We start from the raw sequence: 10934 nt of genomic DNA, 5'->3' as shown, positions 1-10934 counted from the left end.
ATGATTTATTCTTAATCCTCAAAAATCGAATAGAAATCAATATTCGGAAAACAGAAAAAAAAATGCAGAAAATGACACATCTGTCAGTGGTGGTCGCAGTAGCAGACACCGAAAAATGATGGGATGGGAGCCTGTCAATAGAAACACAAAAAAAACGAAAAGCGTAGGCAAACAGAAAAAGCGTTAGATTATCATAGATCTCAAAAAAATAGAGAATTCAAAAAACCAAGTTCAAAATTCTAGAGAAAATATCGAGTCCTATCAAATTTCCATCACGCTCCGTTGGTTTCAAGAAGACGGATTATGCAAATATTACTCCCGAAACCACGTTGAATTTTCAGTGCGAAATGTCAGTTTTATTATTCATACTTTTATACATCAAAACTGAAGAAGAAAGCAGTGAGAGAAAGGAAATACAAGGCTCACAAATACTCTCACAGGAGGCTCTCAAGGAATACTCAATTTACTCGTGTGTTGAGAGAAGACAACGAAGAGCAAGAATCGACCTCAATTTATAACTATTGTTAGGATGGAGCATGAACAAAAAAAAAGAGAAAAGAAGCATTCGGATCGTTGGTGCAATAATTCATGGATGCCAGTTTTAATTGGGTTTCTACTAATAGAATTCCAATTTTTTGTTTATTGTTCGACATTTTCAAAAATGCATTTCCTTTTTCGATTCGTGCTTTTTATTTACAGAGGAACCACATACTTGAATTCTAATATTTACGAAACTGTTGATTCCAGATTTTCAGATTAAAATAATCATTCTTAAAAACTAAGAAAGCAAGGCATTACTAGGTAAGAAGAGAAAAAGGTGTATGGAAATTGATAAATGTCTCGCACACCCTATCATTTTCGCTGACAGAGTGCAATACAAGGTGATAAAGAGAAGCGAGACGCGGTTGTGATCAATGGCCGCAGACGGTCCAAATATATAGAATGGGCATGTTTATAAAGACAAAAAAAAAAACTGCAAAAAAAAATTATACTCTGAGAACATGAATAAGTTACAAAAGGCACGTTTTCTAAATATCCGTAGTTCGTTTACAATTCTTCTCCGTCTCTGTCAATCTTCATGAGCTCAACGTCGAACTTGAGGACAGAGTTGCCTGGAATCTTTGGTGGGGCTCCACGTTCTCCGTATCCAAGGTGTGGTGGAATTGTGAGAATACGACGCTCTCCGACGCACATGTTAAGAAGTCCTTGATCCCATCCCTTGATCACCTATAATTTCAATTTTAATTATTGATATTGGTTTTTTCTTTAAAAACTAACATTTCCTTGTCCAAGAGTGAAAGTGAATTCTTCATTGCGAGTGCGGCTGGAATCAAATTCAGTTCCATCGAGAAGGGTTCCGGTGTAGTGCATGTGCAATTGATCACCCTTTCTGTAAATTTAACATTTTTATTTTAATTAAAAAGAGTAAGCTTACCTGGATTTCTGAACGCAGTTCTCGGCACGCTTCTTGACTCCAATTTGCAATTTATCGATTTTCTGCTCATCGGCAGCATATGCGATCGCCAATAGGCACAAAAGTCCAACGATAACAGCGGTTTTCATGATCCTACAACAATACAATTGATTTTTAGAAGCACAATACAACGAAAAATTATTGAAAAAATACGTTATGAATAGAAAAATGGACAGAGAAATCAGTGCAAAAGAGCAATCGAAGGTGTGCAAACAAAAGTCAAGCAAACGTGGCGTTGTGACGCAGAGAAAACGAGTAATGGGTCAGCAAAAGTTGTTGGCGCAACTTTTGTCGGATTTTTAACTCATAGTTCATAGTTTTTGAGTTTTCCCGAGTTTTAAACAGATTTTTACCGTTTTCTTTACAAATTTTACAAAATAATTCAGTTTTTCTATTATAAATAATTAATTTCAGACAAAATGAGTGCCAAATCTCTCGCAAAGGCTGCCTCAAAGCCTCGGCATCAATCCACTCCGTTCCCAAAAACGGAACAGATTGGTTTTCAACTGAAACATTCAAAAATCCAGTAAAAACGAGGAAATTTAGTGCACATGGGATAGATGTGATCATCGCGGGTTCTATACGATTTTAGTTTCTTCTGTGAATCTCCTCTCTACCTAATGAGTCCTGACAGAATACCGGCAGTATTCTGGGGTCTCATTAGGTTTTAGTTTCTTCTGTGAATCTCCACTCTAACTAATGAGTCCTGACAGAATACCGGCAGTATTCTGGGGTCTCAGTAGGTTTTAGTTTCTTCTGTGAATCTCCTCTCTACCTAATGAGTCCTGACAGAATACCGGCAGTATTCTGGGGTCTCATTAGGTTTTAGTTTCTTCTGTGAATCTCCACTCTACCTAATGAGTCCTGACAGAATACCGGCAGTATTCTGGGGTCTCATTAGGTTTTAGTTTCATTTCCAACTCTCCACTAAACCTAATGAGTCCTGACAGAATACCGGCAGTATTCTGGGGTCTCAGTAGGTTTTAGTTTCTTCTGCGAATCTCCTCTCTACCTAATGAGTCCTGACAGAATACCGGCAGTATTCTGGGGTCTCATTAGGTTTTAGTTTCTTCTGTGAGTCTCATCTCTACCTAATGAGTCCTGACAGAATACCGGCAGTATTCTGGGGTCTCATTAGGTTTTAGTTTCATCTGTGAATCTCCACTCTAACTAATGAGTCCTGACAGAATACCGGCAGTATTCTGGGGTCTCATTAGGTTTTAGTTTCTTCTGTGAATCTCCTCTCTACCTAATGAGTCCTGACAGAATACCGGCAGTATTCTGGGGTCTCATTAGGTTTTAGTTTCTTCTGTGAGTCTCCTCTCTACCTAATGAGTCCTGGCAGAATACCGGCAGTATTCTGGGGTCTCATTAGGTTTTAGTTTCTTCTGTGAGTCTCCTCTTTACCTAATGAGTCCTGACAGAATACCGGCAGTATTCTGGGGTCTCATTAGGTTTTAGTTTCTTCTGTGAATCTCCTCTCTACCTAATGAGTCCTGACAGAATACCGGCAGTATTCTGGGGTCTCATTAGGTTTTAGTTTCTTCTGTGAATCTCCACTCTAACTAATGAGTCCTGACAGAATACCGGCAGTATTCTGGGGTCTCAGTAGGTTTTAGTTTCTTCTGTGAATCTCCTCTCTACCTAATGAGTCCTGACAGAATACCGGCAGTATTCTGGGGTCTCATTAGGTTTTAGTTTCATTTCCAACTCTCCACTCTACCTAATGAGTCCTGACAGAATACCGGCAGTATTCTGGGGTCTCAGTAGGTTTTAGTTTCTTCTGTGAATCTCCTCTCTACCTGATGAGTCCTGACAGAATATCGGCAGTATTCTGGGGTCTCATTAGGTTTTAGTTTCTTCTGTGAGTCTCCTCTCTACCTAATGAGTCCTGACAGAATACCGGCAGTATTCTGGGGTCTCATTAGGTTTTAGTTTCTTCTGTGAATCTCCACTCTACCTAATGAGTCCTGACAGAATACCGGCAGTATTCTGGGGTCTCATTAGGTTTTAGTTTCATTTCCAACTCTCCACTAAACCTAATGAGTCCTGACAGAATACCGGCAGTATTCTGGGGTCTCAGTAGGTTTTAGTTTCTTCTGTGAATCTCCTCTCTACCTAATGAGTCCTGACAGAATACCGGCAGTATTCTGGGGTCTCATTAGGTTTTAGTTTCATTTCCAACTCTCCACTCTACCTAATGAGTCCTGACAGAATACCGACAGTATTCTGGGGTCTCATTAGGTTTTAGTTTCTTCTGTGAGTCTCATCTCTACCTAATGAGTCCTGACAGAATATCGGCAGTATTCTGGGGTCTCAGTAGGTTTTAGTTTCTTCTGTGAATCTCCACTCTAACTAATGAGTCCTGACAGAATATCGGCAGTATTCTGGGGTCTCAGTAGGTTTTAGTTTCTTCTGTGAATCTCCTCTCTACCTAATGAGTCCTGACAGAATACCGGCAGTATTCTGGGGTCTCATTAGGTTTTAGTTTCATTTCCAACTCTCCACTCTACCTAATGAGTCCTGACAGAATACCGGCAGTATTCTGGGGTCTCAGTAGGTTTTAGTTTCTTCTGTGAATCTCCTCTCTACCTGATGAGTCCTGACAGAATATCGGCAGTATTCTGGGGTCTCATTAGGTTTTAGTTTCTTCTGTGAGTCTCCTCTCTACCTAATGAGTCCTGACAGAATACCGGCAGTATTCTGGGGTCTCAGTAGGTTTTAGTTTCTTCTGTGAATCTCCTCTCTACCTAATGAGTCCTGACAGAATACCGGCAGTATTCTGGGGTCTCATTAGGTTTTAGTTTCTTCTGTGAATCTCCTCTCTACCTAATGAGTCCTGACAGAATACCGGCAGTATTCTGGGGTCTCATTAGGTTTTAGTTTCTTCTGTGAGTCTCCTCTCTACCTAATGAGTCCTGACAGAATACCGGCAGTATTCTGGGGTCTCAGTAGGTTTTAGTTTCTTCTGTGAATCTCCTCTCTACCTAATGAGTCCTGACAGAATACCGGCAGTATTCTGGGGTCTCATTAGGTTTTAGTTTCTTCTGTGAATCTCCACTCTAACTAACGAGTCCTGACAGATTAGCATTTATAGTACACAACAGAAATCAGTCAAAAACAATTACAAAAATGTACTTCATTAATAATACCCATAATTATTTCACACGAAATGTAAAACTAAATCAACATTCTAAAACTTCCAAGTTGATGGATCATCTGGCTCCTCTGGGTGAATAATTGACTTCGTCAGCAGCTTTCCATAATATCTGGCGATAAATGCGTTTTGCCATGTCCATTTAAGCATAACAAGAAACCATGTGGCAGTCGACCACCAATTTAAACCATGTTGATCTGGAAATTCAAATGTTTTTTATTTGGAATTTATAGTATTTGTGACCTTTATTTGATACTCCTTGATGTTTAGTAGCAGCCAGCACAATTGCAGTTATCATTCCTCCAATTGATAAAAAACCAACAATCAAATCTGGAATTTTTAGAATATTATTATATTCATAAAGTTTTGCCTACGCTTAAAAGTTACAGTACATGCACAATGTTTCAGATTTTAATTATGAATTTGTTTTAAATTTAGCTCCAAAGAAAGCTACAAAACAATTTCTCTTTTTCTACTTATACTGCCTATTTAGGTTGTTGGTTGTACTTTTAAAAAATCTCCAACAAGAATAACTCACTTATCCAAAAAAGAACTTGAAAAGTTTGAGACTTCCAATTCAGGATTGTATCTCTTTTTACTGATAAGTAAAAATAAAATGTTTCAAAAGCAAATGCAGTGGCAGTGAGACACGCGGCAAGTGCAACCCAGTTCTGTAGATATTCAGATATCAGTTATTACCGGACCCAATCAATATACCTTCCAAGCAAAAATGTAGACACATGCCCAGAACAATCCAATAATAATTCCACAAATTGTATAGGCGATTCGAACGTTTATGTGACAACACAAAGACCAGCGCATTTCCATCTAATATAAACCCAATAATTTTAGTTACGGTGAAAAAAAAATGAAAACAGTTTTGAAGATCCAAAAAATTGAAAGTATAAGAAGTTATGAATTGGTCTGAAAAAAAGCGTCTAACATAATTATGCAAAAAACAAATAGATTGACTATTTTAATTCGAGAGATTTTACATATTGTAAATAAAAAAAGGAGCAATTAGCTTCAATTTCATAAATCTTATTTACGTTTTTAATGAGAGACCACTAAAAATATGCAAATTAAATAATATGAATTTGTATCTTATTTAGAAGTAAGTGTTTATTCTACAATTTCCGACATCGAGATGTATCACTCAGAAAAATCATAACACCAATTTGCCAAATTTGTCTATCAATAAAATCATTATATGAAACCATAATTTTATTAGTGCTCTTAATAGTTTGGTTATAAAGGTTCAAACACTTTAAGATTCTCAAATGCAACGCATTCTTAACGTAAAAAAGATGCACTAGTTGGGAAAATATAAAAACGATTCCTATGTTGCTAAAATAAGTAAATACCAAGTTTTTGAAAACTTGGAAATTTACCAAAAAGTTAATAAACATTTAAAAAAATCTAAAAATCTAAAAATCGTTTGGTTTTTTATTATGATATTTGGTTACGTTGGACTTATAGTACAAAGTAGAAAATATCTCCACTGACGATACTTTTTTAGACAAATTTTATTCCCAATAAATCCTTCAACCCATTGTGCTCATTTTCAGAAGTACACACAAATCATACATTGATAAACAATAAAAAACTTCAGCACTGAAGAAAAATCAGATCAAGTTATATGATGTAACCTCGAAATTTGAAAAGAAATAGGAAAATGTCAACGATAACGAACTGAATTATTATCAAGAAAAATGGAAATTCGTGGTTAAATGAAAATGTTGAATTGAGTTCATTTGGAATAAAACTCCCGCTTTATTCACTTCGAACTTTTACGATTTTCTCTCGGTTTTCTGATTTTCAAATGATTTTCGCTCGCTTATTATGTTCGTAGCACCTACCAACACACCTCCTTTGTGCTTATCAAAATGAATGTAGCATATTAAACTTGGTGCGAGAATTGAACAAATATCATAAAATTTCGATCTTGGAATCAGTACTATTTGAAAGAAAATAGCAAATTTAAAGATTTGGTAGATATGTACATTTAGACAGTCTCGCACCAAATGAAATGTTACATTTTCGAAAAATTTTGTTGAAGAACATTTCGTTTTCTAGAGATTCCTCAGCTCGGAGGAACTAGGTTCGGATGCAGAAGTTTATACTAGCCAGGTCTCTAAACTGTATGTCGTTCAAAAGCTTTAAAGAAATCGCAAACTATTTCATGTTTTAGCAAACCTATTTGAGATGAAAGCCGCATATTACCGGTATTAAAATAGTTTTACACTTGAATAGTAACTTTGCCATCTGATACTAAACGTTAATTTCAAAATAATAACAAATTCAAATGTTAGAAACTTACATTTTCTTATCAAAAAAACAAATAATTACTAAAAAGAATTGCTTCAGTACTGAAAACAGAACGCTAAAAATAAATCAAACAAAAATGAGTCATGACCCACGCATTCCTTGTGATTAAATACTATTGGCATATTTTTTTTGTTGAATTTTCGAAATGCACTTCCTCAACACGAGGCTCTGCAAAAAAAGAACACGTGAATTACAGAATGACTGCTGAAAATCGAGGATTCTGTCAACTGATTTGTCATATAAACGTTCGAATTGGATGGACAATATTTGGAATTGTTTTTGGAATATCTGCAATTTTAACATATGCAATCAAATTTCATAATTGGTCAGCCACAGCAACAACTGCTATTGCTACACTTTTTGCGTGTGAAACATTGTATTTGTATTGGGCTTTGAAGAAAAATACAATTGTTAACTGGAAGAGTAGTACTTTTCAGTTGATGATATGGCCAAGTGAGTACTCTAATAGTTGATAAATTACATGCATCAATTGATAATCAAGATTTTGCGTACACAATCTGAATTCTAATTGATTGCAATTTGGCTTTAGATGATTTTTTAATAACAACTGTAGAATGGGACATAGATTGCTTTATGCAATTTTTTTTTGAATTAGTGAGGATATACAATGTGTTCTAAATACATTAATTTGCATCGTGTTAACTGTTTCAGACGTATTTATTGGTCTTCTCGGACTTCTCGGCTGCCTTGTTTGCTACATTATTGCAGGAATCACTCATCAGGGTGCAGGATCTATCCAAGGTTGGTCACTTTTCAAATGTTCAATTTACTTTTCCAAATTCGCAGCAATGTATGGAGAGAATCTTTGGTTTACTGGATCATGGAGTCTTGTGATCACTAAATGGACTTGGCAAAATGCATTCTTTGCCAGAAAATACCTCAACAAAATTGGAACAGCTTCCGAAGATGGAGACATTGATGATGACGATGTTGAAGTCATTAAAAGTTAATTTATCTTGTTTTATTTTGTTTTCTGGATGATCTCATTTTAATAAGTGTGTTTTTTTTTTTGAAAGAATTTGTTTTTTTTTTGTATTTTTTCTAAACTAGTTTTTTTAAAAGAAAGTTTTAGTTAAAGAAAGTTATTGAAAAAAATAGCATTTGTAGCTACTAAAAAGCTGTCGAGCCGTTTTTCTTTTACTGGTAGACAGTAGCTCTGCTCCATTTTTGAAAAGGAGTGTTGCAAAAATGAGTATCCGCTAATAGCTTTGCAACTAAGAAGGTATTCCAAAATCGGTATATGCCACAATGATCTTTTGCAAAAATAATATTAAAGTTTAAAGAAAAAACACAGAATAAAACAAAATGAATGTTTTTTTTTCAAATTTTTCAAGAACTTTTTGTAGAAGTGAGAAAATACTTAAAGTACGCTCAATAATATGGTGCAATTTTTCAAACTTGCCAAAAATAATTGCAATACACCGCAACAAGTCTGAAATAAATTCTGACATCCTATACTTCTTATCAAACCACTTCACTCAATTCCCGATCAATTCGATGTCAATGCTCTTTGTAGCTGACCAGTAAACCAACCATTTCATTTGTAAATACAATGATCAGTATCTAAGACTTCAATATTTGATTTCAATGGTTTTCATCACTTCATATTTGTAGTTTTAAGTGGAGCCCACGTGTTTTAACCATGCTTTCCGGGTTCACTAAAATCAACACGGTGTGTCACTTTTTGTGCAGAAACTGATATATAAACCTGGGAAATGTTTAACTTGGAAATATTTGGCGGGTACATTTTCACGATTTACGGTTAAACAGAATAGTGTAAATTTTTGAGAGATCATTGCACTTCAAGGTAACATTTTCCAAAAGTTTTGCAACTTTTTGACAACATTATTCTGTTCAAATGTTTGCCTAGAAACTTTTTCCACTAGTTTGGCCACTTATTTACGTATAGTTGTTTTCTAGACCCTAAACTGGATACGTAGAAGCAAATTTTGAAATAAAAAGCTTAACTGGAATTAAAGTAATCATTTGATTAAAAACTATTCAAATGCGTATATATGTTTTATATATTTTAAATGATATTTAGAATCGAGATCATAACTTTTAGATCATAACTTCTTCATAATGTCATCAAAAATATCTTCTTCACGTTGCTGCACTCTATTCTGTCATGTTAATACTCGAATTGCTCTCACAATACTAGACATTTTGATTGGATTTTCAAATATTCTGTCATATGCAATACAATTTCATAATTGGTCAGCTTTAACTCTAACAGCAATGGTAACTTTGGTGGCTTGTCACACATTACAAATGTTCTTAGCAGAAAAGAAAAATACGATAACTCACTGGAAGTATAGTACTTTCAAATGGATTATGTGGATCGGTGAGTTCTGACAATGCTCAAGTACGGTTTAAAAAATCCAAAGAGGCTTGACTTATTTTCAGACATAACTCTTGGATTTCTTGCTCTAGGATGTTTTGTTGTTTGCTTCATTATTGCTGGTGTTACAGAAATTGAATTCACAAGTTTGTAGCCATTAGTAGTACTGCTTAAGTAATACAATAAATTTCAGATTTGTACGGTGAGAATTTGTGGTTCACCGGTCTTTGGGCAACAGCAATCACAAAGTACACGTGGCAAAATGCACTTTTGGCACGAAATTATTCAAATCAAAAACGGATCCTTAAGTCAGAAATTGTTGAAGACGCCTAATTTTTCCAGTATTTCAAATAACTATAGATCTCTTGTTTTTTGCAACTTTCCTAGTGTACTGTCATGTAACTAGTAATGTCACTAAGACATACATACTCTGTTCAACTCCAATTATAATTATTGAAAAACAACGATTTTTCGTGAGAAACATGATTTTCTTTTTTTATTCTCTTCCGTTTCCAATATTCATTTTCATAAAAATGTTTTCTCCGGCCCCTTTGCAACTGCAATATACATTGCCCTTGAATCTCACAATCTGGGCAGCCCGTCGTAGATCTATGTCTACTTTACTCTCGTGTTGTTGGTTTTGGGTGAATGATTTTGGATTGCAATAGAAATCACTAAAACGTCGTTTTGGTCGGCGACTTTTGAGGTCACCATGAAGAAATGGGATTATTGCTTTCACAAGTTGTCCCTCCACAACTTAACATCTAGGATTATTAGGATTGTTCTAGATATATTGAGATTTGATTCTAATTATGCCAGTCAAATCTTATTGATGATAGTCCCTCGGTTCAGTTCCATACTCCATATTTAACATTCATGATCCCTACTGCCCCTCAATAGGATCAACACATCTACGTCTCTTCAGTTAGAGCCAGTCTCTCATTGACGGTCAACGGCATTCTCTGCGTATCTTTGTCTACATTGCTCTCTCGTTCCGTTCGTCGAGAATGTTCCTACGGCTGTCTCGGTTTCTCATCGTCCTCTTGGTTTGCAGTTGTGGACAACTCGACATCATTCGTCTCGTTACTCTACATTATTCCTATCTCTCTCTCTCTCTCTATTATTATAAATTTCTCCCGATTCTGACAGTCCACCCGTACATTTGTTTCCGTGCTTGACTTCAAAGCTCAATCACGGCACAATATATGGGTCGCCAGTCATTGTAGTCGGAATTTTTTTCAGTTTTCCAGGAAATTGTAAAGAATAAAATTAAAAATTTTAGAGGTTGACAATATTTTTGAAAAAGAAAACATGTAAATTAAAAAATCACTCAAACAATTTAACGTTGAGATTGAAATATACGTTGAGATTGACTGGTAGATTCTGAGGAAATCGTTTCCATGAAGAATATGAACAATTTGAATAAAACGGCTTCACCGTTGTTATAGAATTTTCGTGTCTTATTTCTCATTGAATTTAAGCGAAAGAAGGAACACATTCGGGATTGTTGTTTTTGTAATATTTTCTCGAATACAAATAGAAAATTTCAAAAGAACGTTATTTAACTTCGGTTTTGAAAAGGCACTGAAAGCTTTTCTTTCCTTTCACAACCG

The 10934-nt window shown here is 35.4% G+C and overlaps 4 protein-coding genes, 2 non-coding genes and 1 pseudogene across 10 annotated transcripts; 4 read left to right on the top strand and 3 right to left on the bottom strand.

Moving 5' to 3' along the window:
* Positions 1 to 974: 974 nt before the first annotated feature.
* On the bottom strand, positions 975 to 1567 carry fkb-1 (peptidylprolyl isomerase; the record flags this gene model as incomplete). 2 transcript variants are annotated; one of them, NM_001268602.4, is made up of 3 exons in its annotated part: positions 975 to 1227; positions 1279 to 1390; positions 1436 to 1567. In NM_001268602.4, 3 exons carry the CDS (start codon positions 1561 to 1563, stop codon positions 1048 to 1050), a joined length of 420 nt encoding a protein of 139 aa, NP_001255531.1. The 2 variants fall into 2 exon arrangements, with proteins under 2 accessions (NP_001255531.1, NP_001255532.1); NM_001268603.3 differs by lacking the exon at positions 1436 to 1567 and having other exon boundaries at positions 1048 to 1227; positions 1279 to 1371.
* A 316-nt stretch (positions 1568 to 1883) lies between these two features.
* On the top strand, positions 1884 to 1983 carry F36H1.13 (annotated as a pseudogene). The gene has a single exon. A coding segment is annotated over exon 1 (100 nt).
* Positions 1984 to 4549: 2566 nt separating this feature from the next.
* On the bottom strand, positions 4550 to 5561 carry hrg-6 (Heme transporter hrg-6; the record flags this gene model as incomplete). 2 transcript variants are annotated; one of them, NM_001268599.2, is made up of 4 exons in its annotated part: positions 4550 to 4828; positions 4875 to 4961; positions 5170 to 5302; positions 5349 to 5561. In NM_001268599.2, 4 exons carry the CDS (start codon positions 5451 to 5453, stop codon positions 4668 to 4670), a joined length of 486 nt encoding a protein of 161 aa, NP_001255528.1. The 2 variants fall into 2 exon arrangements, with proteins under 2 accessions (NP_001255528.1, NP_001255530.1); NM_001268601.1 differs by lacking the exons at positions 4875 to 4961; positions 5170 to 5302; positions 5349 to 5561 and having other exon boundaries at positions 4668 to 4781.
* A 713-nt stretch (positions 5562 to 6274) lies between these two features.
* On the bottom strand, positions 6275 to 6414 carry F36H1.15. Its single transcript, NR_056606.1, has one exon. It is a non-coding gene; the product is annotated as an Unclassified non-coding RNA F36H1.15 (non-coding RNA).
* A 741-nt stretch (positions 6415 to 7155) lies between these two features.
* Positions 7156 to 8006, top strand: hrg-4 (Heme transporter hrg-4; the record flags this gene model as incomplete). Of its 2 annotated transcripts, NM_001136385.2 has the most annotated exons (3): positions 7156 to 7412; positions 7632 to 7721; positions 7767 to 8006. In NM_001136385.2, the coding sequence occupies 3 exons, from the start codon at positions 7157 to 7159 to the stop codon at positions 7928 to 7930; spliced, it is 510 nt and encodes a 169-aa protein (NP_001129857.1). In that variant the 3' UTR covers positions 7931 to 8006. The 2 variants fall into 2 exon arrangements, with proteins under 2 accessions (NP_001129857.1, NP_001294019.1); NM_001307090.4 differs by having other exon boundaries at positions 7157 to 7412; positions 7632 to 7988.
* A 714-nt stretch (positions 8007 to 8720) lies between these two features.
* Positions 8721 to 9860, top strand: hrg-5 (Heme transporter hrg-5). Its single transcript, NM_001028013.2, has 4 exons — positions 8721 to 8787; positions 9046 to 9324; positions 9387 to 9467; positions 9515 to 9860. The coding sequence occupies exons 2-4, from the start codon at positions 9063 to 9065 to the stop codon at positions 9652 to 9654; spliced, it is 483 nt and encodes a 160-aa protein (NP_001023184.1). The 5' UTR covers positions 8721 to 8787; positions 9046 to 9062; the 3' UTR covers positions 9655 to 9860.
* A 597-nt stretch (positions 9861 to 10457) lies between these two features.
* mir-53 lies at positions 10458 to 10556 on the top strand. Its single transcript, NR_000448.2, has one exon. It is a non-coding gene; the product is annotated as a pre-microRNA mir-53 (primary transcript).
* Positions 10557 to 10934: the final 378 nt, after the last annotated feature.

This window comes from Caenorhabditis elegans, chromosome IV, assembly GCF_000002985.6.
Source record: "Caenorhabditis elegans chromosome IV".
NCBI classification, from domain to species: Eukaryota; Metazoa; Nematoda; class Chromadorea; order Rhabditida; family Rhabditidae; genus Caenorhabditis; species Caenorhabditis elegans.
Note: the sequence above shows the minus strand (reverse complement) of the source record. Positions and strands in the feature narration are given on the sequence as shown.

Excerpts from the sequence above, each read along its gene's own strand:
- hrg-5 (NM_001028013.2), top strand. The coding sequence starts at position 9,063 with ATGTCATCAAAAATATCTTCTTCACGTTGCTGCACTCTATTCTGTCAT. Across the intron at positions 9,325-9,386 it reads CAAATGGATTATGTGGATCG|ACATAACTCTTGGATTTCTT; the intron begins GTGAGTTCTGAC and ends ACTTATTTTCAG. Across the intron at positions 9,468-9,514 it reads TACAGAAATTGAATTCACAA|ATTTGTACGGTGAGAATTTG; the intron begins GTTTGTAGCCAT and ends AATAAATTTCAG.